Raw genomic sequence first — 27399 nt, 5'->3', positions numbered from 1 at the left:
CAACAAAATATATAACATTAATTGTATAGTAAGATGATTTTTAATGGCTGTTGTCTTATAAATATAATATATAGGTAAAGTTAAACAACTCGGATACTATATACTCATTCATTTTAAAAAACATCATCTGCAGCTTTATGATTTACAAAGAAAAAGGTTAGTTTTAATTTGTGAAAAAAATATTTGTATCACCACATAATACTCCATATAAATGGTGGAATAAATCAAATTATTTAAAATTATGGTCATTAAGTGGGTTTAAAAATTCCAAAAATCAGAATTTGAATAAATTCATTATTAGAGAAGTTGCCATACGAAATAAATAAGAAAAACTAAAGAATAAATGGAGATGGCCATGCTCGGTGTATCACCCTGTATAAGTGTGTGTGCAGGAAGTTCCCGGTGACCATATTATTATTATTTTACACGTCCGTTATGTGATTAAGTATAACAGTGCAGAGGATAGTATTATAATATGACGATAACGCGTGTGTCGGTTACAGACAATATAATATGTATATACCTATGCAGCCGAAAATTTAAAACAGTATAGGTACCTACCCATTAAATTACCCGTCGCATGTTATCGTATTTATGTAAGGTACTCTACAGTGTGATTCACCAAGCACACTCACCCCATGTTTTAAATTTAATAATGCATTTTATTAAATTCTGATTTTGAAAATTTTTAATTATACTTAAAGAGTATAACTGTATTTAAAAATGTTGAGGTTTTTGCATTACTCAAGGAGTGTCCCGTGATGTTACAAACTTATGGTTTTCAAATGAAAATCCGTGCTCCCCCTTTTCTAATGTGAACAGTAAAAGTAGACAATTTTTAAAAAAAAATTTTTGTATCCGTATCTAATTCGAAATTAGAAAAAGTAGTTTTTCAGTTATTAAAAAATGTATACAAAGGAAATTAGTCCTTAAACATGGTTTTAGAAAAATGTTATGGATACTATTGGGTCTAGTGTTTATCATGTTTGGGTCATTTTAATAAATTATAAACAATGATAATTAATACAAATTACAAACATTTTCGAATTACCATAGTCTCCATATCATCCAAATCCATTGTAATAGACCTTTTATCTTGTAAACACAAAGGTCTTGTAAATACACAAAATTACTCAAAAACAACTCTTACAAGATTTCGTTTTTCAGAAAAATTATCTGCTAAATAATTTACAGTAGAAGGGAGGGGGGGAGACATTTGAAAAACAGAATATTTTATTTCATGGGAGACCCCTTAAGTAATACAAAAATCTCAATAGTTTGAACATACGGTCTTTAAGTAAATTTAAGAATTTCAAAAATCAATTTCGAATAATAAATGCATCATTAAAGAAGGCAAAGGGGATAACACGCTTGGTGATCACGCTGTATATTTTGTAGTACGTGGATACGCACAGTTCGTTTGAGGTTTCCACGCAGATAAAAATATATTTATTATTATTATTATAACTATTATTAATATGTTGATTTACTTACTTACTGCGAGTTGTGATACGAAGGTCCGGCACGACTGAAATAACTGAAAATAAAAACCATTCAAGAGACAGTTTGCGCGACGCGTTCTTGATGAATACCAAACCCATGATATTATTATTATTATGATATAATACGCTATTACCACCGTATTAATATTGAGCAAAAGAAACGGCTGAAATGAAAAATTTGAAGAAAAAAAAACTGTCGTATTCCGACCCGTATAATTTCGCAATAAATTTTCCGGGCAGTGTAAAATCGTACCCCATCCCCCTATTCCCCCTCACTCTGCTACCACCCGTCAAGTGCATTATTCGTTAATAACTGGCGAAGGACTGATCGTCACGGAGGATTATCGTTTATCGGTAATGAGCTCGCATAAACATTGGACGTATACCGTGCTGGTCGTCGGCGGCTGCGTACACGGCGTACACGTCATAATATTATAAAATTGTGCTGTGTACCAAGTAACCGAATATGTTACATTAATTGCTTGTAATATTATATAGAGATGGTCGGGGGAGGGGGGCACGTATAATAGACGCATGCAAATAACTTTTACGAATAGGTACGGTATAAAGCTCAAACGAAATGGCTTTGCAGTCAAACGTTTTAATATATTATTACGCGATATTGCATTAAGTAGGCCAAATTTGTTATCAACGTTTAGCCCAGCAATCTCCCCGTGCTGGCCAAACCAAACTTCAACAGTTACTGATAGCACTGAAATGAATTTTTAATAATCTGTATAGTAAAACAAGCTACTCAGCAATCGCGTATGTATATGAGTATAATTATCTTTAATTGGAAAAAAAACAAATAAAATACAATGTATTACATGTTAAAACTATTAGTTATACTATTATAATGTATTTTAAAATGAATTAAATGCTAAACGATTGTTAAAATCTATATAGGTGTAATTAATAATTCAACAACACTGAGAGGAATTTTGGCACATTCATAAAATGTATTAAAGAAGAAGATAAAATATTGTGACAGAAATTACTAAGTGATATTTGATTGTCAGTATTGTAAACAATTAATATATTTATTATTTTTGAATGGTGTATTAATTTAATTTTATAGTGTGTTTAACACGATTTTAGCCTATCGACTAACTTGTGTCTAAAATTATTTAAAATATGATAAAGTGTAACAATACAAAATAAAATAAAATAAAAATAAACACGGATCGGTCAAATCAAATGTAGAACTTTTAGTTGGATGTTCTAGGAGTAAACAAAAAAAAACTTAGTAATTATTTATCAAACTATCAAATAATGGTAGAAGTTTATAAAATAGCAACAAATTATTTATACGTAAATTGACTACAATGACAATAATAATGATTGAATGACTACCATTAATATTTATAAATATGGGAGAGGGGAAATAATACGACCGAAAATAATAAAACAATAAAGTAAAAAAGTGCACAAATTGTAAGTTACAATAATATAACATTAAAAAATTATCAACAATAAATACGAATAAAATTCCCCCAAGCCCGTATTATTAGATACATAATTAATTATTTTTTAACAAAATTGTTGTACATTAAAAGACTTTTTAACAATAAAATGTGATTACATAAATATAATGATAAAAGAATAATTAGGCGTACAAGGTACAACACTTATGTACAAACTAGACAACACAAAATATACTAAACATTTATAGTAAATACAATTTTGATCGTTGAATATTTTCTTTTAGAAGTTAAACCAAATCCTACTTTAAACTTAAGTTATACAAATAAACTTAAGTTGTGAGCAAGTTAAAGATTAGCTAGAAGTAAATAGTACATAGTTACTACCAATTTGATTTACTATAGTATAGTTTAGTAAAATATCACTTAAAATGTTGTTAATCCCAAAATCACCTAAATATTATACCATATTACTCGTATTTAAAATATTCGAACACGTATAATTAAATGTGAAATACGGATCGTTTGATATAAAAGTACATTAGATTTCCTAAAAAGAGAAAAAATTGTTTAAGTACCTTACTTACTGTTACCACTGTGTTTGTGAATTAACATCCATTAATCTTAAACACTACAAAAATATCCATTTAATATACTTTTATTTCAAACGACCAATATAAATTAATGTCTTTTTTACGAATAATAAACATTAATAACGTTTTAAAATTATATTCCCGAAATGTTTAAACCGAGAATGACTAATAATATATTAATATACGTAATTTAATAATAATTTAAATAATAACGTAAACATTTAAGCAATAATAATAGTTATATTATATAGGTACGAATTAAAGTTGTCACTAAAATTATTTTTAAATGAGAAAAAATATTTAGATACAACCTATCGTTTCTACACAAAAACACGTTTGTTCGTATTTATTATAGAGGGAATAAACGGAAACGAGGTAACTATGTTTGCTTAGAATATTCAAACGTTGAATATTATGTACCTAATATAAAACGAGAGGAATATTATTTAAATTGAATGACATCTTGTGTCTATTGCACTTGTTTAGATCACAGATAGAACTTACATATTCATTTTTTTTAAATTTTCTTTCAGAATGTCGAATGTATTTCTATAAGCTACATTTCACTTTGAATTAAGACTATGTAAAACAATTAAACCCACACATCATATCAATAGTCGTAATGGTCCCAATTTTATCCTATTTCATGGAACGATGTTCTTTGGTTAACGTCCATGCGCCCTTGAGGTGCCACGTCACATTAAAATGCGTACAGCACTCGAGCTCTGAAATACGGACGTTTGCCGACTCAATGTTCCTCATCACTACTATACGAAATATATGACAATACTCTAAACTTACGTTAGAAAATACTGTTTATGGTATGACGACAAAGGTTAGACATTCGGAGAACGTTCCGCAGAAATGTCGTGTACTACTTATGTAAATTAGTTTATTCATGATAATAAGGGTCGGCCGGAAACGGTAATAAAAATAGTAGTAGTAGTATTAGTAGTAGTAGTATTAATAATAGTAGTAGTATAATACTGAAAAGTAAAACGGAAAAAATGTGTTTTTTTTGGTTTGATAACGTGATCACTGATCAGGGATGATGGTCAAAAAGTATATCAGTTAAAAACACTGAAAGAAATTCGATGGGTGTTGTGTAATGTCCAATTGACTATAGTGAATTCGGAATCGGTAGACAAAGACGGGATAGGATAACAGCGAAGGAGTGTAAAGGAAAACCCTGTAATAAAATTGAAAAAAAGGATACTTATAAAGGAGATAAATAAATTATACATGCTGAATGAATTCTGGGTTGAGAAATGAGAAACCCATGAACTCTGTTTGGTCTAGATTCATCATGAACAGTTTATCGGTGGGGGTAAGATCTGTTTTTTCACCAGTGAACTGCTTATCGAAATTGCTCACGTCTTTACGGTGTTTCTATAACATAAATATAATATTATTTTTTTACGGATACTTAATGCCGTGTCGTGAGTAATACTCACGATTTTTGGTTTAAACGGAGGTTGCACTTCGCGGTTTTCAATTCTTGCCCAATCGATACGCCTGAAAAATACATGTCCCCGAATGTCTTCCTCACCCCTGGGACCTCCTCCCAATCTTTTCATTGGATTTTTAGTCAAAAACTAGAGTTAAAAAAAAAAAAATAACAATATTTTAAAACAAAAAAAACATATTTTTGGATTATATGAAAAAGGTGATATTATAATAACGATACCCCTTTGCATATTTCTTTGGCTTCCTTGGACATTCCTTTGGGGTAACTGACGCTGTGATCAGTGATGGCCGCAAAAAGTTCTTCTTCGTCTTCTCCGTCAAATGGTGGCTGTCCAACCAACATTTCATACAGGAGAACACCGTAAGCCCACCAATCAACTGACTTGCCATACGGTTGGTATAAAATAATCTGAAAATCAATGAAAAGTGTTTGTTTTGCAGTATACTCTAGGCGTGCAATAATATGATTTTTTGAGTATAAAATAAAATAAACACAATGTTAACGAAATTAAATAACACTGGGAAAGTGCTAATAGAATATATTTTGTGAGATAACAACTGATATTCGACGAATTATGACATGTGTAATATTATTGTGATTAGTGATTACCAATTCGCCTACAGCTGAATGATGTCGTAGGTGTACTATACTGCAATATGGATGTGTATTATATATATATATATTATATATGTGTATATATAATATATATATAATCGTCAGCTTGTAATAGCAGTGGAAGTTGATCGGGGTTTAATGGTAAACCGTCAATTGTTTGTATTGATAATAGATGAGATTATGTATAGGATAGGGAGGTAAGATACTCGTTATTGGGTTCCGTTGATTAGTAATAGTTCTAATTAACAGGTAGAATTCGAATAATATAAAAACAATGAGTTATTCATTAATCGAAACAAAATATTTATAGCTACAATAATAATACATGGTATATTTGCACGTATTCCTATGAACTTTAATATTTTTAATGAGACGTTTATACTTTTGTAACAATGTGTATACATATGTTACCTTCAAACCTGTATTAATATGTAAGTATGTAACTTAAAAACAATCGTTACAATAAGGTGCACAAAAATGGCTGCCGAGTACCAGTAAGATTAATAATATTTTTTACTATTCATTAACATTCGCGTTATAATTCGATTACATGATTTAGGTATGTCTGTCGGAAAATCACACACCGTATCGCTACTCAAATCTAGCACTAAAAATGTCTTAAATACATAGGTAAACAAGCGTATAAGGTGACAAATATCTATAGAATTGAATAGAACCAATTTAATATTTTTTTCTCCATAGTACAGCAATGCAATTGATTTTCATTTAAGAATACAGAAAATATACACCGAAAAAAAATTATCTTAATAACGAGAGCTTGTTTAGAAGACAATACCTTGTATTTTTAAAGGTCTTATGATGGTTTACAAGAATAATTAACGATATTTTTTGTTCTTTTTCAGATTTAAAAATGTTAGTTGAAGTAGAACGAAATAATAATTAGGGTGCTTTCAAAATTGTTAGTTTTGTGTGAATGAATACAGTTAATGAACTTCAACATTTTAAATACTATTGAACGTCGGGACGAAATGAAATTTATACGAAGCTGATGCTTAAAATAATATTATTTTTCCAGATTCTATTTAAGAAAATAATGGAACAGCCATTTTGATGATGTACACGGGGCAGTGAATCGTTCATATCGCTTTGCTCTTAATAGCCGAAAGTCTACTCAAATAGTTCATCACGTTTCCTAAGGGTCACTATTAGAGGATAATATAAAGGGGTTTTGTTTCATATCAGTTAAAAACGAATAATTGGATGTTTGGAGTAATTAATCCATAATGATGATGCTAAAATGCAACGTATAAAGCTCTATTACTTAGAGAAAAACTAACAAAAAAATATAGTTATTTATCAACTATTAGATTATTTCTAAAAAACATCATGCAAATACTATAAAATTATTTTAAAAAATCTGTAATAATATTATGAAGGTTTGAAAATGTATTTTGGATGCAGAGGTGCCACTTTAATGCACGTACAGTTTTGATATTTTTTAAGCAACTTTCTAAAAAAAATAAACGAAAATAATGTATTTTATTGCGAACGTAATTTAAAATTCTAAGAAAATAATATAATTTCATGTTTATTTCAGTATTTTAGAGTGTACAGTGAACACTGTATAATAGTTGGATAAATTAAGGGATTTATATTTTTATCATTAATAACTGCCTTTTGAATATAATACACTAAACAAAATGTACGAGCAACCATTCCAATAATGTTTTACTCCGTAAATTATACGAAAGTCCCCAGAGACTAATGTTAATGTAAGCCTGACGCCGTATTGGAAATACTTCAGTAGTAACGAACTTGGCTACACGTTACACGTGAGTTGGATAAAGCATAAAGACAATAAAATCTACTTTCGCGGTATATAAAGGAGCATATACATAAAGCCTCGACGGTGTACAGTTGCAATAAGAAAATCTGATACCAAAATAATAAGGTAATCAAGCGCATTATCGTCCATGAACATAAATATTTTACCTCTGGGGCAATATAATCCGGCGTTCCGCAAAATGTCTTTGTAGTCTTATCGCCCATAATACCTTCTTTGCACATACCGAAATCAGCGATTTTTATATGACCGTCCTGATCCAATAGAACGTTGTCCAATTTTAAGTCTCTGTATATGATACCATTGAGATGTAAATAAAAAAGTCCGATCGCTATTTCTGCGGAGTAAAATCTGAAAAAAAAAATATATTTATGAGTCGATATGATACGAATAAACTTCAGGAGAAGATATACGTACACGGCGACAGGCTCTTTAAATTTTCCACATTGTTGAATTTGAAACATTAAATCTCCACCATTTATATATTCCATCACAAAATATAGACGATCCTAGGAAAAAATTATTTTTTATTTACATAATATATAGCTAATCCAATCGTCGTTGGCATAAATAATGAACGCGTAAACTTAATTATTTAAATATATATAATCAGTCTGCAGACACAAATCGATATAGTTATTATTATTAATACAAAATGACTCGTGTAAAATAAGAGAAGGATTGTTTTTAAACAGTAATGTTTTATTTCTAGTTGAAAACATTTCTATTGTTAATTGTTATTCAAATAGTATCATTGATAATACATACCTTATATATATATCATTATTAATCAATGATAATAATACATATAACAAAACAATTGGACATTAATCAATAATTGCTATTTAGTACAACGGAAATATAACAATTAAGGAATTAAACGTCGATCATTGAAAAGAATTACTATATTCAATATTCACGTAATAAATTGTACTTAAAAATTATAATTGGAATGCTCCGATATCAAAAATAAAATCCATAGTGGGTGTATAATAGTTCTAAAATCAATACGATTAGCATTTTCTTAAATTTGAATGCATTTATGATACAAACATTTAACCAGCTCAACCAAGAGTGGATACTATAATGTATACTATTAGGTATCTAGTATTATATTAATTAGTTATAAGCAATAAGTAGGTATTTTAAATAAAAGAATACCCGCACGTATATAATAAAGCATACAAATAGAATATAATATATTAATATGTATAAAAAACAAAATGTATGATAAAAAAAATCACGACATAAACCGTTATTTTGGTTTTATTTATTTCTGTGATAAAATTTAAATGAAAAAAAATAAACAGCAAAATATTGAAAGCGAAAAATAAATTTGTTACGACAAAAAGTATCTTTTTCAATAATGTTTATAACTGTACATTAAAACTACGTAAAGTATTTTTTAACAAAAGCCAATTTTCAAAAACCAATAAAACCAATATTAAATTAAAGAATATTAAATTCAATAAAATGAAGCGAGTAGAAAAGATAAAAACAAATAAAAATGAAAATAATTACTTTATTCGTATAATATGATAATAATAAGCTGTTAAAACTAGACAAATAAATAAATATAAATGTTTGAAATTGTTTGCTCATTTCGAAAAAAACTTTTATAAATCTCAAGTTAAAGTACTCATATATTTTATGTATTAATATATTTTTAAATATTAACATCATCCTGATCGTTGTTTAACTGTACGGCATAAAACATCGCATACAATATTAAATTTGATGGATACAGTCAAAATCTGACATTTCCAGTGAGATTATTCCCGCGAAAATGAAAAAAATTACGTGGGTCACAATGATGAGTTTTTCCGGGAATACCTTAAAGAGCAATAGTGTTTTATTTAGTAGTATTTTTTCAAGACATACAATATATATTGTTGATCTTGGAAAAATATAAAAACGAACCCTTCTCAGGTCTTAGAATTATTCATAGTGGAAGTGTAGTTTTATTTAATGCTTTGTACTCAAAGTTTGTGTTGAAATTTTATGCATTATTACAAAAAAAAAAAAAAATGGAAGAAAAATGACAGCAAAATGTATGAAACATGTGATTTATTGTAAACGTTCGTAAATTCCATTACATTTGGCATAATTGTAATAAAAATGATGCTAATATTGTTTATTTAGTTTTCATTCATAATAGTTTAATTTATTTTCTTAACAGGATACCTTTCAACAAAACGCATACCAATTTTTGGCATTTCTATAACGAGGAAAAACGTCTATCAAAATGTAGATATGTAATAACTTTATTTGTAGTTTTCTTTGAAAACAAACAATTTACGTACACAAAGTAGAGAACATATTAGGTATCTCTATATAGATGAAAACGTATAATCAAAATCCGTTTTACGTAAATGTACTATCTCCCTCAATTTAATAAACAGAAGCACGAATCTCATATAATTGAAAACATAAAATGACATAATAAAATAAGAACAATGCTTAGTGTTAGTGTGTCCATCAGAAAACAATTTTAAAGGGACATTAATTCATGAAATGATCTGATTGCAGGTTATGATTATAATATTACAATACATTTTTTACCAATTTATTATAATATTTGTAGGACGTATTTGTTGCTTCCGCATTACATAATATGTATAACACAACACTCGTTAACACTAAATTTATGTTTGACATAACTGATGCCGTTTTGTTATTTTTAATATTACAGAGAGCCGACTACCAACCTAGGTATCCATCTATATCGACCAAATCAAAAACCATAAAATAAGCTCAATACAAAAAAAATATAATACGTAATCACACGTTAGTTGTAATTTGTATGATATTGATATGACAAAAACAAGGGACTATTGTTAAATCTTTATATTTTTTTTTATAATTTTTACTTGAAATCAAATAATTGAAATAAAAATAACAGGAGAACGTAAATAATATTCTTATGTTTTTTTATTAGGTATGTTAGACTAGCTGAAGTTTCAATTAGTGTCGATAAATTAGGATTAATACGTTATTATCTTTAAGTTTGTTAATAGGTCAATTTACCGTTATAATAAAAAGATATCAATCATGTCGAACATACATTTTCTATTAGGAATATACGTATTTAAGATAGAGGTAAAAAATAAGTATCACGTCCTTTCAGGGAAACAGACAAAATGTTTAGATATTAAAAACAAACAGCAAATGATAAGCCAATGATACCATAGATAATATAAGAATGGATAGGCTATGCAACTTTATCACATGGGAATTAATTGAATATTTTTTTAGATTACACTTGTATATAACATAATATTATAACTAACGACCCCTTGTGGAAGTGAGAGACCGCTTCCTCCCTTCTACATTAAAGACCGCAACTGCTTGACGTATACATTAACATGTCCTACCCATTCTTCTATTATCTATTATAAGTACTTATTTAAGATTAGTACGATAAGTGATGACACTTATCTTTTAAAATTGAATCTGTCATTAAATTTAAATATTTTTGACATATAAATAAATATATTTTAGAACATATTTTATACCTAACTATAATATTATGTACTTTTTATTTTATGAAAAATGTTCGTGTTTTCTACGAGAAGAACACATTTTTAATATCTAAATATAAATTATCAGTGTAAATAACATAACAATGAACCTAAAAACAATATGTTTGAAAAACTTTTCAAAGTTGAACTTCAAAAAATCGAAATTTAAGTTTGATTGTGGGTTTGAATTGATGATATAAAATCAACTTTCTCACTCGATTCTAATTAACTAGTTATTTAATTATTGCAACTATTCGAATTATTCAAAATGTCTAATTGTAATGATGATAATATTATTATTAAGCACTGATAAGTATGTAACCATTTGTGAATACTTACCATAGTCTGAAAACAAGAATGTAATTGAACGAGAAACGGTGGTTTACTGGACAACGCTAATACACGTTTTTCCACCATGGTGCATTCGACATCGTCGTCTTGAATAATTATATCTTTTTTCAAAATTTTAATCGCATACAATTCATCGGTTCCCTTACGCTCAGCTAACATCACCTACAATTTAAAACAAAACAATTAACGAACGATAAAAATAAACAATAACAATCGAGTTGCTATCTTTACTTTTCCAAAACTGCCTTTTCCGAGCACTTGTAAAAAGTTGAAATCTGATGCCCTAATTACATCTTTTTTCCCCATATTATGAGGTACATCTTTGTCGGGCACCATTGGTTTTCTGCTGGTTAATGATGTCTTCTAAATTTGTGAATATAATGTATTAGATAAAAAAATAAAAATAAAAATATTTTAAAACTTTACTAGCAGAATGTATACTTCTAAAGCTCTTACTGAAGAGATAACACCAACATGCAACTACATTACTTAAGATAAGCCAGAAAAAAACACAAAAGTAATTTATGAGCTCCATAATTTTTTAACATTTATTTAAATATATTTTAAAATGCAAAAGCATTTAGAAGTATCGGACATTTTTTTATTCGGACAATTCGAATTCCAAATAAATGTAATTTGAACATATTCGTTAAAGAAATACATATAACTATTCCAAATTGATTTTAAAATAAGCACAATAGACTTTTTAGATTATCGGGGTGAATTATGTTGTTATTTTGATATTATGTAACATATGTTACATGTTAAATTATAAAAATAGTACAAAAATAAAATTGCGTTATAGCAATTGGTTGTTATAGATCAAGGTTTTATACTAATTATTTATATTTATTAATTGAGGGTATACATTGTACGTGTTTAGATAATGACGTTTTAAAATTGATCATAACATAATTTCTTCTCAAGTCTTACTGTCTATACGTACAGCATTCGAAGTATAACATGATTTACCATATACGTTTATATTTGAAAATAATACTGATGAAGTATTGCCAAGTATTTTACATTTTCATTAAATTGAACTTGTATTAAACTACATATTAAAAAAAAAGATTAAGTGTAAAATCTATTCAATCTAAAAAAGAAATATGTTGAAATCACATTATTGACTTGTTGTTAAATAGATATAAGAACTTCTAAAATTGTTCTTCTAATTTAATTATAAGTAAATAAATAAACTATTTTGAATATTGCAATTGTATACAATTAATATTTGTTATCATGTATTTCCTTGCCATTCAAAACCCCTTTAAACGCTTAATGTTATGGAATGAGTAATCTGAATTAATAGCATTTCTAATAAAATAAATTCATAATATTCTATGGCTGTCTGGTATGTTTAAAAAAAATATTGAATCAATGAATCTATTATAATATTATATGTGATAATAGATATTTCCAAGCAGAATTCGCATACAAAGGGAAGAACGATTTTCCTTAAAACAGTAATTTTACGAATCGAAATATTTCTTTTTATAAACATATTGCAATAGTTATGGTATATTACACATGAAAAATAACTATAGTTCATACGAAAAACTGTGTTAAAATGTGGTTTACAAATTTGGTGAAAGTCATTCGATAATTTAAAAATAATGCTAGTCCGTTTTATTGCTATCATCGATTAATCCAACTGTCTTACCTACATAAAACAGTTTGTTAAATCAATTTATTAACAACAAAAAATAGTAATTTGTTTGTTTTATATAAAATAAAAATAAAAAACAAATACTACAAATATATATTTAAACTTGTGTCTTTCATGCCCTTATAATTATGTTTACTCAAATATTCACGTTTAAAACAACTTTTCGATTAAAAATGTTTGTGAAACTAAAACCGCATTTAAAATTTAATGAAAAAAAAACACAAGGAGTTTTGATTGACGGTAAAGTGAGTTGATGAATAATTTATTACACAGTTTTCTTCGTAGTTTACTTCTTTCATTTCAATGAAGGTTTAAAACTATTACCAAAAACAAATTTAATGTATTGTTAGTTGGCCTTCTTTTGTTTTCTCCGGTTAGTATATAATAATAATAATAATAATAATAATAAAATTACTAACATAAATGTCTGTATAAAGAACAGAAATTAAGAAAATAATATTATCATCTACTTAAATTTTTAGTTTTTAATTATAAATAATGGAACATGTTTATTATTTATGAATCATAATTTAAATAACAAGTATTATAAAGCGCAGTAACTAACGGCAATATTTAATATTCAAGGTATGCTAATTTATTTTACACAAACAAAACGCATATATGTACTTTTCAACGATTAAAAAACTAAAGTTAGATAACTAATGTAAAATGTTTAAAAATACTGACTTACTTCATACGTAAGTTTTTTAGAGTGTTTGTATAATTTTTCAGAAAATGAGTAGTAACAATGCATTGAAAGATTAAAGAAATAGTTCTTTTTTTTGTTTTGGTAATATTTAGTGGTACCTTTTGTATATTTTATATTTTAAGAAATATATAGACTAAAAACTGCATATGTTAAAGTTATAACAGGAACTGTTTTGAAAATGGAATTATAATGATTGAAAATGAGTTGAAAAGTAAATTATTAATTTACCGGCATTTGATTTATACGAGTACATCCCATTAAATTTAACATCATACATTTAGAATGACTGATTGTTGTTGCTTTTTACTAAAAAAAATGTTTACCAGACATAAATACATGTACTTTTTTATACAACTTTTTTTCGATTGTTCGTTATACGAAAACAATAGATACTAATAAAACACAAAATATACTACAAAAACCAGTAACTGTATTGATACTACTGCAATTGAACAGTATAAAATAACAAAGCATGTCCCGTTCAGTTCTGCTATAAATAATATTATTTCTTGTAATATTATGTTCTAAAACGTTTTAAAATTAACAAGGAAAAGATTTTCTAAAATATTTTAACAAAACATTAAGAGTTATTAATTTAAACTTGAGTAAGGTAATCCTATCATTTAGAAAGTTGTATGTTAATTATTTTAAGAAACTGTAATACAAGGCGTGCTACTAGAAAAACGTGAGGTCATAGCATCACTCATCAGGTTTTTAAGGAATTAGTATTAAGTATTTGAGTCAGTTATTGATCAATTTTTTTTTAATGGATTTCTACCAGAATTATTATTGAATTTAGACATAGTTGTAACTTTTTTTTTTCTAATAGAAATTTAACATGAAAAATACATATTTATAGTTATATTCCAACAGAAAATTTGAAGTAAAGTTGCAACTTGTACGCGAGTTATCTGCAGTGAGCAGATAAAGTTTGATTAAGTGTATGTTTAATTAGGATTTTAATTAAAATACATTTTACGTCATATAAATATTTTCTAAAATATATACATGCTATACACTAATATACAAATAAAACTACATAGTATTTTATTGAATTTGAAACGAACCAAATTTCGACTTTGCGTTTTTGAGCCCTGTGTTAAGAGAGATATAAATATAAATTAATGAATGTGCAATGCTTACATAAACGTGAATAACATTAGTTGTTTGACAAACACACAAAATTAAATTGAACAAAAAAATATATTCATCAGTAGCAGAAAAAAAAGGAAGATAGGAGAATAAAATAGAAGTACAAAAGTTTCATCATGCTGCTCGAAGTAGAAAGTTTTTAGTTACAAATTTAGTATAGCATTTTTACCAAAAAGAACCAATTTTATATACCCAAATCATATTTTTCATGAATGTTGTGAAAATTGAACCACAAACGTTCAAATATAGATACACAACACGCAAACGTACACTTGCAGATAGAATTAAATGACGAAGGATAAATAAAAATAGATAGGTACTTAAAATTATTTTCCTTACCCGCATTTGATATTTTAGTGCAGCCAAGTCGGCACCTTCTTCAGGCACTGGCACATTATAGAATTCCCCTTCTTCTTGAGTCAAGAGCTTGAACCAACCTTCTACCGGCATTTTGATCAGTTCTGATATTCCAAACGACAAAGATCCCATGAAATCGTTTCTGGACGTCCTGTCCCAATCCCAAACCTCAATCAATAGTCTGCGATCTTTATCTTCAGGCTTCAGCTCACTGCACAAATCAATACCATAGTTTTATCAATCTTATGACGTTTTCCACGGAACAATAGAAAGTAAGTTTTGCGATTGAATTTAAAGATCTATAAGTTTCGCATGTCAACTTTGATGTCAAGTAAAGATAGTTAGAGTTTATAAATTGATTCGCTCCGCAATCTTTTCGGACTTCCTTAAACACTCATATCTCCTCAATTCTTTATTCTCTCCCAAGTTATAAACGTTTATTTCTCAACTTAAAAAAAAAAACAATTTTAAAGTTAAATGTTTGATGAAATAAACAATTCCAAAACTAAAACTCCAATAAACGATTCATCGTTACATTATAAATTACATTAAAACTATTCCTGTGGAAATCTGCAAACATTCTTTTATTAATACGTTCTTTAAAAACAATAATTTTCATGTAAAGAAAAAATCAATCAAGTATTATCCAAAGAAAAAAATTACTCTCTAAACGTAAAACCAATCAAATATTAAAAAAAGTGATCAAAAATGATCCTCATTATAATTGAATAGGTCACTGAATAATGACTATTAATGGATACCAGTACCCATGAATTAAATTTAAATTTAGAGATAAATCTATGCATATAGGTATGAAAAACGATTCTGAGCTGAGATGTGTGTTAGGCTCTACTTCTAATGATATTTTAAAATTGATTTATGATACAAATTACAGTGAGTAATTTACTTTTTTAAGAGGTAGATTAAACATTCAAAACATCACATACTTATAGGTATATTACATGATTTATTATAAATCAATACCAACGACTATATAATTTAGGTTCGTGATACTTGTAGTTAAATAGCTTAAAATTAGTCTAAATATTTTTAAAAGAGTAATGCACATAGAAAGTAATAATATACGTATCGAAAAAAAGTTACAAGCACTTATTTCTTTTTTTTTCAAAGTGCAACAAAATAACTAAATTATTATTTAAGCTTATAAAAAAAGAAATTGCATATGGATTTTAAAAATTGTTTAATTGCTGTAAACTCAAAAATGTATAGGAGCATTCTATAAATAAAAAATAAAAAATTGAATTCTCGTGCAAATTTGTGTATAGTGTATATACCTACGTGAAGTAAGTAATAAATAATAATAATAATCAGAGTATTTACGACCGACCGAGGGTGTTTTAAGGACACCGTCAATACATCGAAACGGATAAGCGCGTTACAATATAGGTACTGCAGTAATACCTAGTGAAACATATTTTATTTTAATACGCGCCGAGCATCGACGACAATGGAAAGAACCACCGCAGTGTCATCATCGTCGGCCGTTCGGATTAAGTGGATTCGATATTTCAAGTTCCTGGAAAATGGGTACTTTGATTTTGTGTTAACAATGAATTGACGGATGTCCCGCGTACGACACATTTGTTACCGTGATAAAGAGCGCCTCAACGTATGCGTAGTAGGTGGGTACGTGGGTACGTACGTGGCGCAGCGCTGTAATTTGTAGGACGGTTGCACGCAAATTGCCTGGACGTTTCGAGTTATAGGGTAACGAGAGAGATAACGTGATTCTACTACCGTATGAGCGTTACGGTTATACATACGTCCTGAATTAGCGCAATAACAAAGTAAAGGTACAAATGGCGTCCGGTTTGATTGACACGTGAACACAATTAAGGTATTTCAAAGGTTTTAAAGGTATGTCAAACCCGCAACAGTACATCGTTGAGAGGATATAATATATTATTTTGACATTAAAAAAAAATATATATGTAGAGAAAATAATAATCATAATAATATAATATTCTCATTTCGAGCAGTGCACGTGTGACGGCTGCAAGACAGTGGGAGTGGTCTTTTGAAGAGTTCACACGCCAATGGTTGGACACTCGTTTAGGTTTCAAGGCAAAATTGGTGGGAGTTCCGATGGTGTATATCCGACAAAAAAAAAAAAAAAATACAGCCGTATCTCGTACATACAATAGTATTAAGGCGACCCCCATACAGCTTTTTTAAAAATTAGAATTTGAATAAAAAATAGACATTTATTTGATTTTGTTGGCAATAAAAAAATAATCAGTTATACCGCACCTGCCGATAATTTTCTAAACAACTTATTTTTTTGTAACAAATTTATTATATATAATTTGAAAGAAAAGGCTAAAAAAGGAAAGCGATGTTTGGTGGTCTTCATTAACAGAGAGTCTATATATTATTCATTGTTTTTGATAAAGTAAATACAAATTGGATAAAAACACAAATTTACAGGAGTTTGGTGATGAAAATGCTACAAGGTGCCTTATTTATAATTTATTCTTAAGAAATATCAACGTTTAAACTATAATTTTTTTTTAGAATTTTCATTCGATATGGTTGGGAACATTTAAATTTATATTAGCATAAACAACGTTTTTAAATAATATAGTATGTCCAAGACTTGTCAAAAAGATCAATAAGGTAAGTCTGATGAAATGTAAACATATATTATATTATACAATAATATAAGCACAAGTACTTTATACATATTATAAACTTCGAGGCTTTGTTTTATAATTTCAAGGAAGAAAAAATAATAGTTTCGAACTGCACATTCACTTTAAGACAGTTCGGGATTCGGTACAGGGCAAAATAATTATTGGTTTTAACAACTGTGAGTACTTGTTTCTAGAAATACATCGTTTTGTTTCAATTTATGAATAACCTAGTAATATAGTGGACATTATGCTATGGCAAACGGAATAAAAATTGTAAAAATACGATCAAATCACAAAATTCTACGATATTCGTTTTTAGAAAAAATGTAATTTAAAAAAAGTGGCAAAAAAACTTAAGTTTTAATTAATATATTTAACTAACTATTTTAATCAAACATATTGTAAACACAAAAATTCAAATCACTAATTAGCAATTGTTTATAAAAAAAAGTGAATAAATTCTATGAAAAAAACCGAAAATAATTATCAATGTTATTAAAAATGTATTGTTAACTCATAATGTATTACTATTATTACTTTTATTAATGTATTAACTTTTTGGTTCGCGCCTTATTAAACATTTATTTTAACCTCCGGGATAACTAACTAATTAAACTTATAAAAAAAATTAATTAATCATTATTATAAGTTACTGTTTTTAAATAAGATACACAATATAACAAGAGTTAAAAGTTCCAAAAGTTTTTCATCAACTGAAATCGGACTGTCAGTGGTAAATATAGTGGCTTAGGATAGAAATTAAAATTGAAACGTATAATTTCTAGATAAAAACTATTATTCGGTAAAAATAATTTTATTCGATGGTTTTTTTTTTGATCTACTTTACTTCTAAAAATTAAAAATTTTGTTTTTACGTTTCTTATAAATCTTAGATAGCCAATTTTATTAAGTTAATGTACTATGTAAATATGTATTTTAAAAGTTAAATTACTGATTTCCATTAATATTCAAATAATTATGTAAATGTTTAAGTTTAAGCAGGAGGTTGATTTATAGTAGGCGGCTGTGTACGAGGAAAAAAGTCAACGAGGCCCCACGTATATTATTATTTATTATATATTGGTATATGACCACCACATTTTAAATACTTTTCAAGAATTAATACTCTAAATATTTAAAGCTGGTTTGGTTAATGAAAATATATATTTGTATCTTTATCTCATAATTACATAAAGGGTAAGGGTGTCTTAAAAAAATTGAATATAGTCAATTTAATTACAAAATTATTATTCCAGTAAATAATTAATATAATAATTTACGACATTAATTACTTTAAAAAAAATACGTCAGTTTTTTAAACACATTTAGCTTATATTTTCTTAATATTTCAACAGTATATCCCACCTCTACATAATCAAAAACTTTAAAATATTTACATATACGCTCGGAAATTAATTTTCATTACAAAGTTTGCACACTTCAACTTTATACCTAGTCCTTTATTGTTTGTTATTTTGATAGGATTATAATAATATACTCGTATATTCACAAATCGGAATCCCCAGAGACTAGTCTCAACACGTATACCTAAACTATTGTATTTTAACCCATGATATCAAATCTATTTGTTTCCGCAAGTTTCATTCATTTCATTGAACAAACAATATAAACGCTAATAGAATTCCACGAGAACAAATGAAATGAAAATATTTAGGTTACCTCAGCTTTTTTGGGGGGAAGCGGAGGTGTAGGTTATGGGGTAAGATAGAAAGATAGATCTAAAACGGAACCCGTGGACATCAAACAAATTAATAATACTCCACCACACTCCGAATACAAAAACCCATGTGACATTCTTAATCAATCAACATCGCAGCAGGTATCTTTTATCCTAATCTCATACATGGTGGATGGAAGTGTTATTGGAATTTTGAAGCAGGGCAGATTAACTACGAAAATAAATTGTTATTGCACTTTTTGTTTACTTTATCCACGAAAACATAGTGTTGTATATACAGGTATGTATATAATTGTAAATTGTATATACCTAGTACCTACGAATATAATATTGTTTAAAAAAGCCATCATCACAAATCAAAATAGCTTGGCGTTAAAATTAATAGTAAAATCGTACTCACAACGTAATTGTCTCATTCCATACGGGATTTAACGACGATTTGATTGTCTTGGTTTTCTTCTTTATGTTGTCTGTATCTGGTATGAGTTTCAACTTTACGTAGGGGTCTGATGACCCATTAGGATCCATGGGAATGAGATTTTTTCCTTGGCGAACTAGAAACATAAAAGAAAATAATAGTAAGTTGTCTAATACAATATTTAGCACACAGCAAAAATTATTTATAAAAATTAATATATAAAGGGTGGCGTGAGGATTTAGGAGTAGTATTTGGGTAGAAGACCATTAATATTATTGCATCAAGCTGATGGTCTTATACTTTTTTTTTCTTCGGTCTCATAAATAAATTCACATCGCGCGGGCTAAGAATCTTTTTCAAATCAAGAATCGTAATCGCGTATTCATTGATCCGTCAGACCACTAGTCTTAAATTTAATTTATTACGCGTCCACGAGTCACTAATAAATTACTATTACAAAATAAATATAACAATGAAGTAAATATAATAATAATAGTAATAATAATTGTATAGGTGAGTAATGTACAACAAACGAATGTTTTAAATCAGACGATTGAAAATCGATGAAAAATATGTATCGAAACACGGGGACCGTCGCTGCAGTGGATTTTATTGTTTAGCACGTAAAAAATGATGATGAATAAACGGTGTTAAATGGCGAATTTTAATATTGCAAACTGCACTCTGCAGCATTAGTAAATTACATGGGAAGATACCGTGAAGCCGACCACGACGAACAATCAATATAAATAAACAGACTGCAGCATAAAAGTATTATTATTTTGTTGTTAAAAATACTACACACATCAAAATAGAGATAAGATACAAGTTTAATTGATAAATGGACAGCGTATTATGTATACTCATGATAATATTCAGTACGATTGTCGTGCATTAATAATATAAATATGTACAGAAACATAGGTTAAACATAAAATATGTACTCTATAAAGGTATACGCAGTTGTAATTATTAATGACGTTTACAACGAATTTATTACAAATTTGCAATGGACTATATAATATTGTTGAATGTGATATATATTATGTATTATACAATGGTTTCACAAAATTTTGAAGCCCTAAATTTTTAGAGAAATCGCAAATAACCAGCAACTAATAATTGCACTAATATTTACTAGTTATATGATCGATTTGTACAACTATCAATCATAATTTGTTGTAGAATATAAAATTATTTTATTCTAATGTTATAACAAAGAAATAAAAAACGATTTTAATGATTTTAAACGATTTTAATTTTTTTTCTGGTTAAACATGCTTTTCAATTTTCAGTATATCTTCTTAATTCCGAATATAAACTGTCATATTTTTCACGTACCTTCATATTTAATCGCTGTTTTAATTTAATCATCGCTACATGTATTTTGTAAAAATCTTAATAATTTCCGCAGCTAAGTATAGTTTAAAAAAATATATATGTAGAAAAAAATGTATTATACATTAAATATTTAAATATTATAAATAAACATGATCCAACGCGTAATTATCAATGTTAAAAGTTAACATATAGGTAGTACTAAAATTAAAAAATATTTTAAATGGCTAATTAATACGAAAGCAGATAGAAATATGTTTATAGATCATTTGCATAAAAAAGTAAATAATTTATTACGATTTAATAATTCAATAATCGTACTAATTATAGTCATAATTTTTAATGTAACAGTATAATTCCTATAGATTTTAAATAATAAATTCCTGTTTTGATAATTCATTAATTAAAACAAAAAAACATAAATGTAATTTATAGTTGAAAGCTCACAATCGGGAAATCTTTTTAAAAAAAAATATCGGTAATCAGTACTCATTATTCATATTAAAATAAGCCTAAGAGATTGTTTTGATAGTTTCAAACAAAACTAATTTAATTGTTTTTTCCCAACCCTTTTGTCAACATTGTTAACACTGCACCGTCATTATCACGCTTACTGGTATAACGAAACTAAACAATTACTGTCACTCTAACCAGTAAATGCCTTATTCGCATTTTGGCAGACACAACAAAAGGGTCTCCTGCAAAATATACAGGGATATAAAGTGGGTGCTAGCAAAAAAAAGGACTCGTCTAGAGAACCCCCATAAGGATTTGCTCGAAGCATTGCAAACACCGTGCCAGCAAGTCGTGGTGAGCCAACGACTTTTTTTTTGCATGACGACGGTCGGATAGCTTATCTTCAACCAAATTCATTAGCGACGAGAAGTCTTAGAAAATTAGAAAAACATAGTCTATAACTTAATTTTATCTATCTTAAATGTTTAGAATAGTAAAAAAAAACGTATATCTATACAATACATGGTTAACTACTTATATACAGAACCTTACATACAAAAAATTTCTGACTTCACGACATCCGTTTTTATTTTATTTTAATCTGATTAGCTATGTTAACCTAAATTTTTTTTTATCTGAGAAAGGTTCTTATTTTGTTTTTAAATTTAATGTGTTCATTAGGTTCTAATGACCAATATACTTAATCCAAAAAAAACTATCAATTATAAATTATATATCTTATAATAAAATTAAATTTTCAGCCATATAATGCAACAAATCTCATAAAAATTAAAATGAAAACAGTATTAAAGTCGGCGATAATAGTTTAAAGAACTAATAAAAAACATTTTAAAAATATGGCGGTTTCCACGATTATAAATAAAAATTAAACAAACATTTTTGAAAATCTGGATTCATAACAAACGGTTCGCTCTATATTAAACTCGATACACCTACGTCAAGCTTAAACGAAAAATACTCTTCACTGGTTCACAGAACATATTTAAAAATATTAAAAAACCATATATTTCTGTAGTATGAAGTATAAACCCTTATTTTAAAAAGGCATCCATCAAATCATATAAAGAAACAAAACTTGCGATTATAAATAACCTGCAACAGCTTGTATTGAAATGTCATATTAGTTCTACTCTTTATGCCTAGAATACCAAACAATGTATATTATGTTTGTCAAAAATTCGTTGTCTGGATTCCCAATATATTCTCTCATATATTTTTTAAAAAAAGGATGGGTAAGTACACTTAGGTAATGGATAAGTTAAATTAGAATTCAATGATGTAAAATCGTAGTATACGGAAAACGATTCTGAGTATAGACAGTCTGTCATCCTATGTATTACTATTTTATAATTTCAAAAAAATAACTAAAATTCCTAAAATTCCCCGTTTAAACATCTAATTTTGTTCAAATTTGAACTTAAAATATATATAAAAAAAGACTCAAAGTGTTCGTGTTTACATAATTTTTAGATTTCTTGGTAACAGCATGAACTGCTTATGAGAAACCTTGTTTAAAATGTTTAATTCTTAGCTATAAAAATTTAACATTTTATTCATGTTTAACTACAAAATAAATGAATTGCAAAATTTAGTGATTTTGACGAATTTAAAAAAAACCTGTGCATATAATGTATCTCAAACATTAAATAATTACTATTATAATAACTTATGAGACATTTTAATAACTTTTAATTAAATTTTCAAGTATTTTGACAATAAATATTTTATTAAGATTTATAGGCAAAAAAAACTTAAAAATATTAAAAATTGCAAATACCTATAAATAACTCAAAACAATTCAAAATGTTTAAAATATTTTATCGTGTACAGAAAATGCTTATATAAACATTCAGTAAATATTTAAAGTCATTGTAAAATCAATACAATTGATCCGCTCAGAATCTAAAATAGTCTATTATACCTACAATACAAATATTTTCCTTAAAAGGTTAGGTTAGGTGATACGTTGATAGATTTGATTAGGTTGATACATTGTTATAAAGACATTAAATTATAGTCATTTTGTACATACACTACATTTAAAACGTCAATACCTATACGTATAGTGTGTTATTTAAATTAATGTAAATTTTAACAAATTTCCATTGGTTATACAGCATTCCTATTATATCTTTTAGTATTTTAGACATTAATAATTATGATCAGTTCATTTTAAACCAGAACTATGTAGATCAATGAGTTTATTGTGTCTTATGTTTACCTATACATTTAACAAATATGTAAATATATGATAATATGTTTAGAATTAAACAGTAAATAGGAAATAATAATTATCATTAAACTAACCATTAAAGTGTTACAACAAAAATAAATAGCGACGACGCGGACATTTAATATTCAAATAAAAAACGTCTTGAAGTACAATCCAATATAAAACGACAAAGTACACAAGACTTATAAGATCCAGGCTCTTTCTAGTTTCTACACAAATTTGATAATTCTGAACTATACTTCTATACGCGCCTTCTGCGTTTCACTGCTCAGTGTTAACACAATTATGCGATTTACAAAGTTGAACCAAAAGATATATACAACGACATAATAACTAACGAAGATAAATTCATAGAACCAATTTACTGTATTTACTTGAAATCAAGTCGAGTTGAAATCGGTCTCAGATTTATTAGTGTCAATTAATTAAGCAATTAATAATTCAAACGGGATACGAATAGGAAGTCGTATACGTATTTTGTAAGACCCTTAAGAATCGTACATTTCCGTGGAACATAGATTACGATCGATTACTCGTGTCACATTAAATGCAGACAAACAAAATTGATCCAGTTTGTTCACCTTCACTAACCCTAAACCCTATAAGTAAATATTTATGAACAGCTCTACGATTTTAAGTTTCCATTTATTCAATTACTTTCAAGAGCTACACATTCAAAATGTTTTTTTTAATCTTTTTTTTTATTAATAATATAATATTTTATGTTTTTTAGAAAAACTAACAAAAGAGTAGCACAATATTAAATTATTACGTAATATTTTTTTTTTAAGAAAAAGAATCTTTAGCAACGTAGCCATGGGAAATTTCTAAACATTGTTAACAACTTAAGTTATGAGTATGAAATATTTCATATGAAATTCTCACTTGAAACTATTCTTGAAATATTGAAATAATATTTTTTTTAATTATATGTTTTTCGGTATGTTGCATAAAATCATCACGATATATTCAGACTAACTTCATACCTCAATATACTATCAATATTTAATTCCAAATCACGATGTAGAGAGATACATATGAAACGAGTTATGTTCATTAAATCCTATCAATTTTTTTAGGAAATCAGTAGAAAATGTATAACATATAATTTTATAAAATAAAAACTCTTTAAAATAAAATATAATGTCAAATAATGTAAATAACTATGAATATAAGTGTTACAATAAAAGTTTTAAAATGTCTTATAGTTAGTTGTATTGTTAAAAACCAAATGGATAACAATTAATAAGTGATTTTAATCTTGAAGCATAATATGCAAACGAATAAAAGGCATAGTATGATACTTTTAATAGAAAATAATGTATTAGGGTTACCAAAAACTAAAATTGCTGAATTCTGCACAATATAGCAGCATAGCTAATAACCACATTTTATATAATCCAAGAAATACTGAATTATTAAGAAACATAATACAGTTAAAAATGGAAATACATAAACAACAACTACATACACAACAGCTATACAAACTCTGGACAAAATAAATACTTTTTTTTACTACCTACATTTTCAAAAATTTAATTAAAATCCATGTAAAACATTCTAATAAATATATATAAATTATGGCGCTAACTACAGCATTAATTAATCGACAAAGCATTAAACTACATAATATTCGTAAACATATACCACATTGGGATAACGATGTGAATGTATTTGTTACATATTATGTTAAGTAACTTATAAATAATTTAACTGATACAATGAACATTTAAACAAACAAAATCGACAGAAAAATAACAATTACTAAATTGTTTAACATTGAAACAGTTTTCATGCAGAGCTTCAAAGGTAAAATAAAAACTGAAAATCCTATTATTTTCGTGAACAATGTTTATATAAAAAAAATGAAAGCTATTTTAAATATTAATTTTTTATAAACAATCAAATTAAAAGGATATTAAGGATAGCCAAACGTACTTAGTCATACATACAAATATACCTAATGTTATACAGATATAACGATTGCAATTAGAACTGAATTATAATACATACTTATAAGTTATAAGGTATAAACTTTGTAGTAATTAAATGATTAAATTAACAATGGTTTTAAAAGCATTTTTCCATCTTTTTTGTAATAAAAACCTTCAAGTGTAAGGTAACATATTAAAAAATAATAGTAGGTACTTACTACTTATAGGTAGATGTAACTGTATGACATTCATAAAAAATAAAAATAAAATAATAGGCTGCTCTTACGAGATTTGGAAATCCTAGCCGATGATAAGTACTTACGAGGTTTAATATAAAGATCAAGATGATAAATTGCTATCCATGGGAAAGTTGTGAAATTTCCGTATTTCGAATAGTATAACCTTATCTTACTACCTTCTGAGTGCTGATAAACAGTAATGTTTATACCTCAAAAATTAAATGAATAAGGCAAAATGTGTCACTAATTACGTTTAAGGGAAAAATATATTTTAAAAAACATTTATAATTGTATTATAAAAATACTTAAATAACATGTTGAAAACTATACAGTATATATATTATGAATTTAATGTGTTTTTAAAAATGTATTCATCTGGTTTATCCAATCCACGCTGTTTTAATTAAAAACCTTAACTTTACAGACAGACTCAATTGAATGAATTTGTAAACGAGAAATAAAGTCGTCAGAAAAGTATCTGAATTTAATATGTTTTATTATTTTAGTCATGTTTTATTCTCTATTGCATACAATATATACAGAGTAGACTTCGTGTTTTTTTCAGTTTTCCCATAGAGTAAAAATACGATTCCTTTGCTCTATATAAAAAAAATTCTATCATTATTATTTCCATCTAGAAATAATAACAAAAAAAAAATGATGAATACAACAAATAGCCGTTTGAAAATTGAAAGTTGACGGTATTTTAATAAGACGTTATTTTTATTAAAAGTAATTATTAAAATGTTGGATTGTTGGAAACGGCAAAAACGCCCCTACTCATTTACTTGGTCTGATCACTACAGCACAGAATCATAGTAGTATATTATTTATTTTTCTAAAAATAATTGCGCCTGAAAAAAAATTATGAACTCATCTCGGTTTACTTAAGTATGTAAAAAAACCGATTTTTTAAATATTAAAATTAAAAACAACTAGTGTGTACAACATATAATATAGAAATATATTATTAAAGCCAATAATCTATAAACCAAAAATTACATACATTTATAAGTAGAAAAACCAAAATATAATATGATTAATACATACTTTGAAAAGATTATCGTATAACATTAAGCACGAAAAATAATAGAATTTTGATTTTTAATTTAGAGTAAGATAGTTGTATGGTTAACCTTGCAATATACTACCTTTCAGAACAATAACAATCAACATTTTAAATTGTATTATAATGAAACCATTTAAAAAACCACCCCGTCAAATGTTATAAATTATGTATAAAGC

General features: G+C 27.1%; 1 protein-coding gene across 4 annotated transcripts in view; it reads right to left on the bottom strand.

Annotated features, from left to right (window-relative positions):
* Window positions 1-2441: 2441 nt before the first annotated feature.
* LOC111041054 (protein kinase C, brain isozyme) overlaps window positions 2442-27399 on the bottom strand; it is a 45907-nt gene continuing 20949 nt past the window's right edge. For 2 of the 4 annotated variants that reach the window (XM_022325205.1, XM_022325207.1), the window contains exons 4-13: window positions 19916-20069; window positions 15145-15373; window positions 14721-14747; window positions 11507-11638; window positions 11264-11437; window positions 7821-7912; window positions 7553-7754; window positions 5204-5392; window positions 4971-5111; window positions 2442-4905 (exon numbers count right to left, since the gene is read on the bottom strand). In XM_022325205.1, coding sequence (XP_022180897.1) covers window positions 4753-4905; window positions 4971-5111; window positions 5204-5392; window positions 7553-7754; window positions 7821-7912; window positions 11264-11437; window positions 11507-11638; window positions 14721-14747; window positions 15145-15373; window positions 19916-20069 — 1493 coding nt within the window. In that variant the 3' untranslated portion in view covers window positions 2442-4752. The remainder of the gene's footprint in view (window positions 4906-4970; window positions 5112-5203; window positions 5393-7552; window positions 7755-7820; window positions 7913-11263; window positions 11438-11506; window positions 11639-14720; window positions 14748-15144; window positions 15374-19915; window positions 20070-27399) is intronic. The other 2 variants (XM_022325206.1, XM_022325208.1) reach the window with 1 other exon arrangement.

Source organism: Myzus persicae, unplaced genomic scaffold, assembly GCF_001856785.1.
Source record: "Myzus persicae strain clone G006 unplaced genomic scaffold, MPER_G0061.0, whole genome shotgun sequence".
NCBI classification, from domain to species: domain Eukaryota; kingdom Metazoa; phylum Arthropoda; class Insecta; order Hemiptera; family Aphididae; genus Myzus; species Myzus persicae.
Note: the sequence above shows the minus strand (reverse complement) of the source record. Positions and strands in the feature narration are given on the sequence as shown.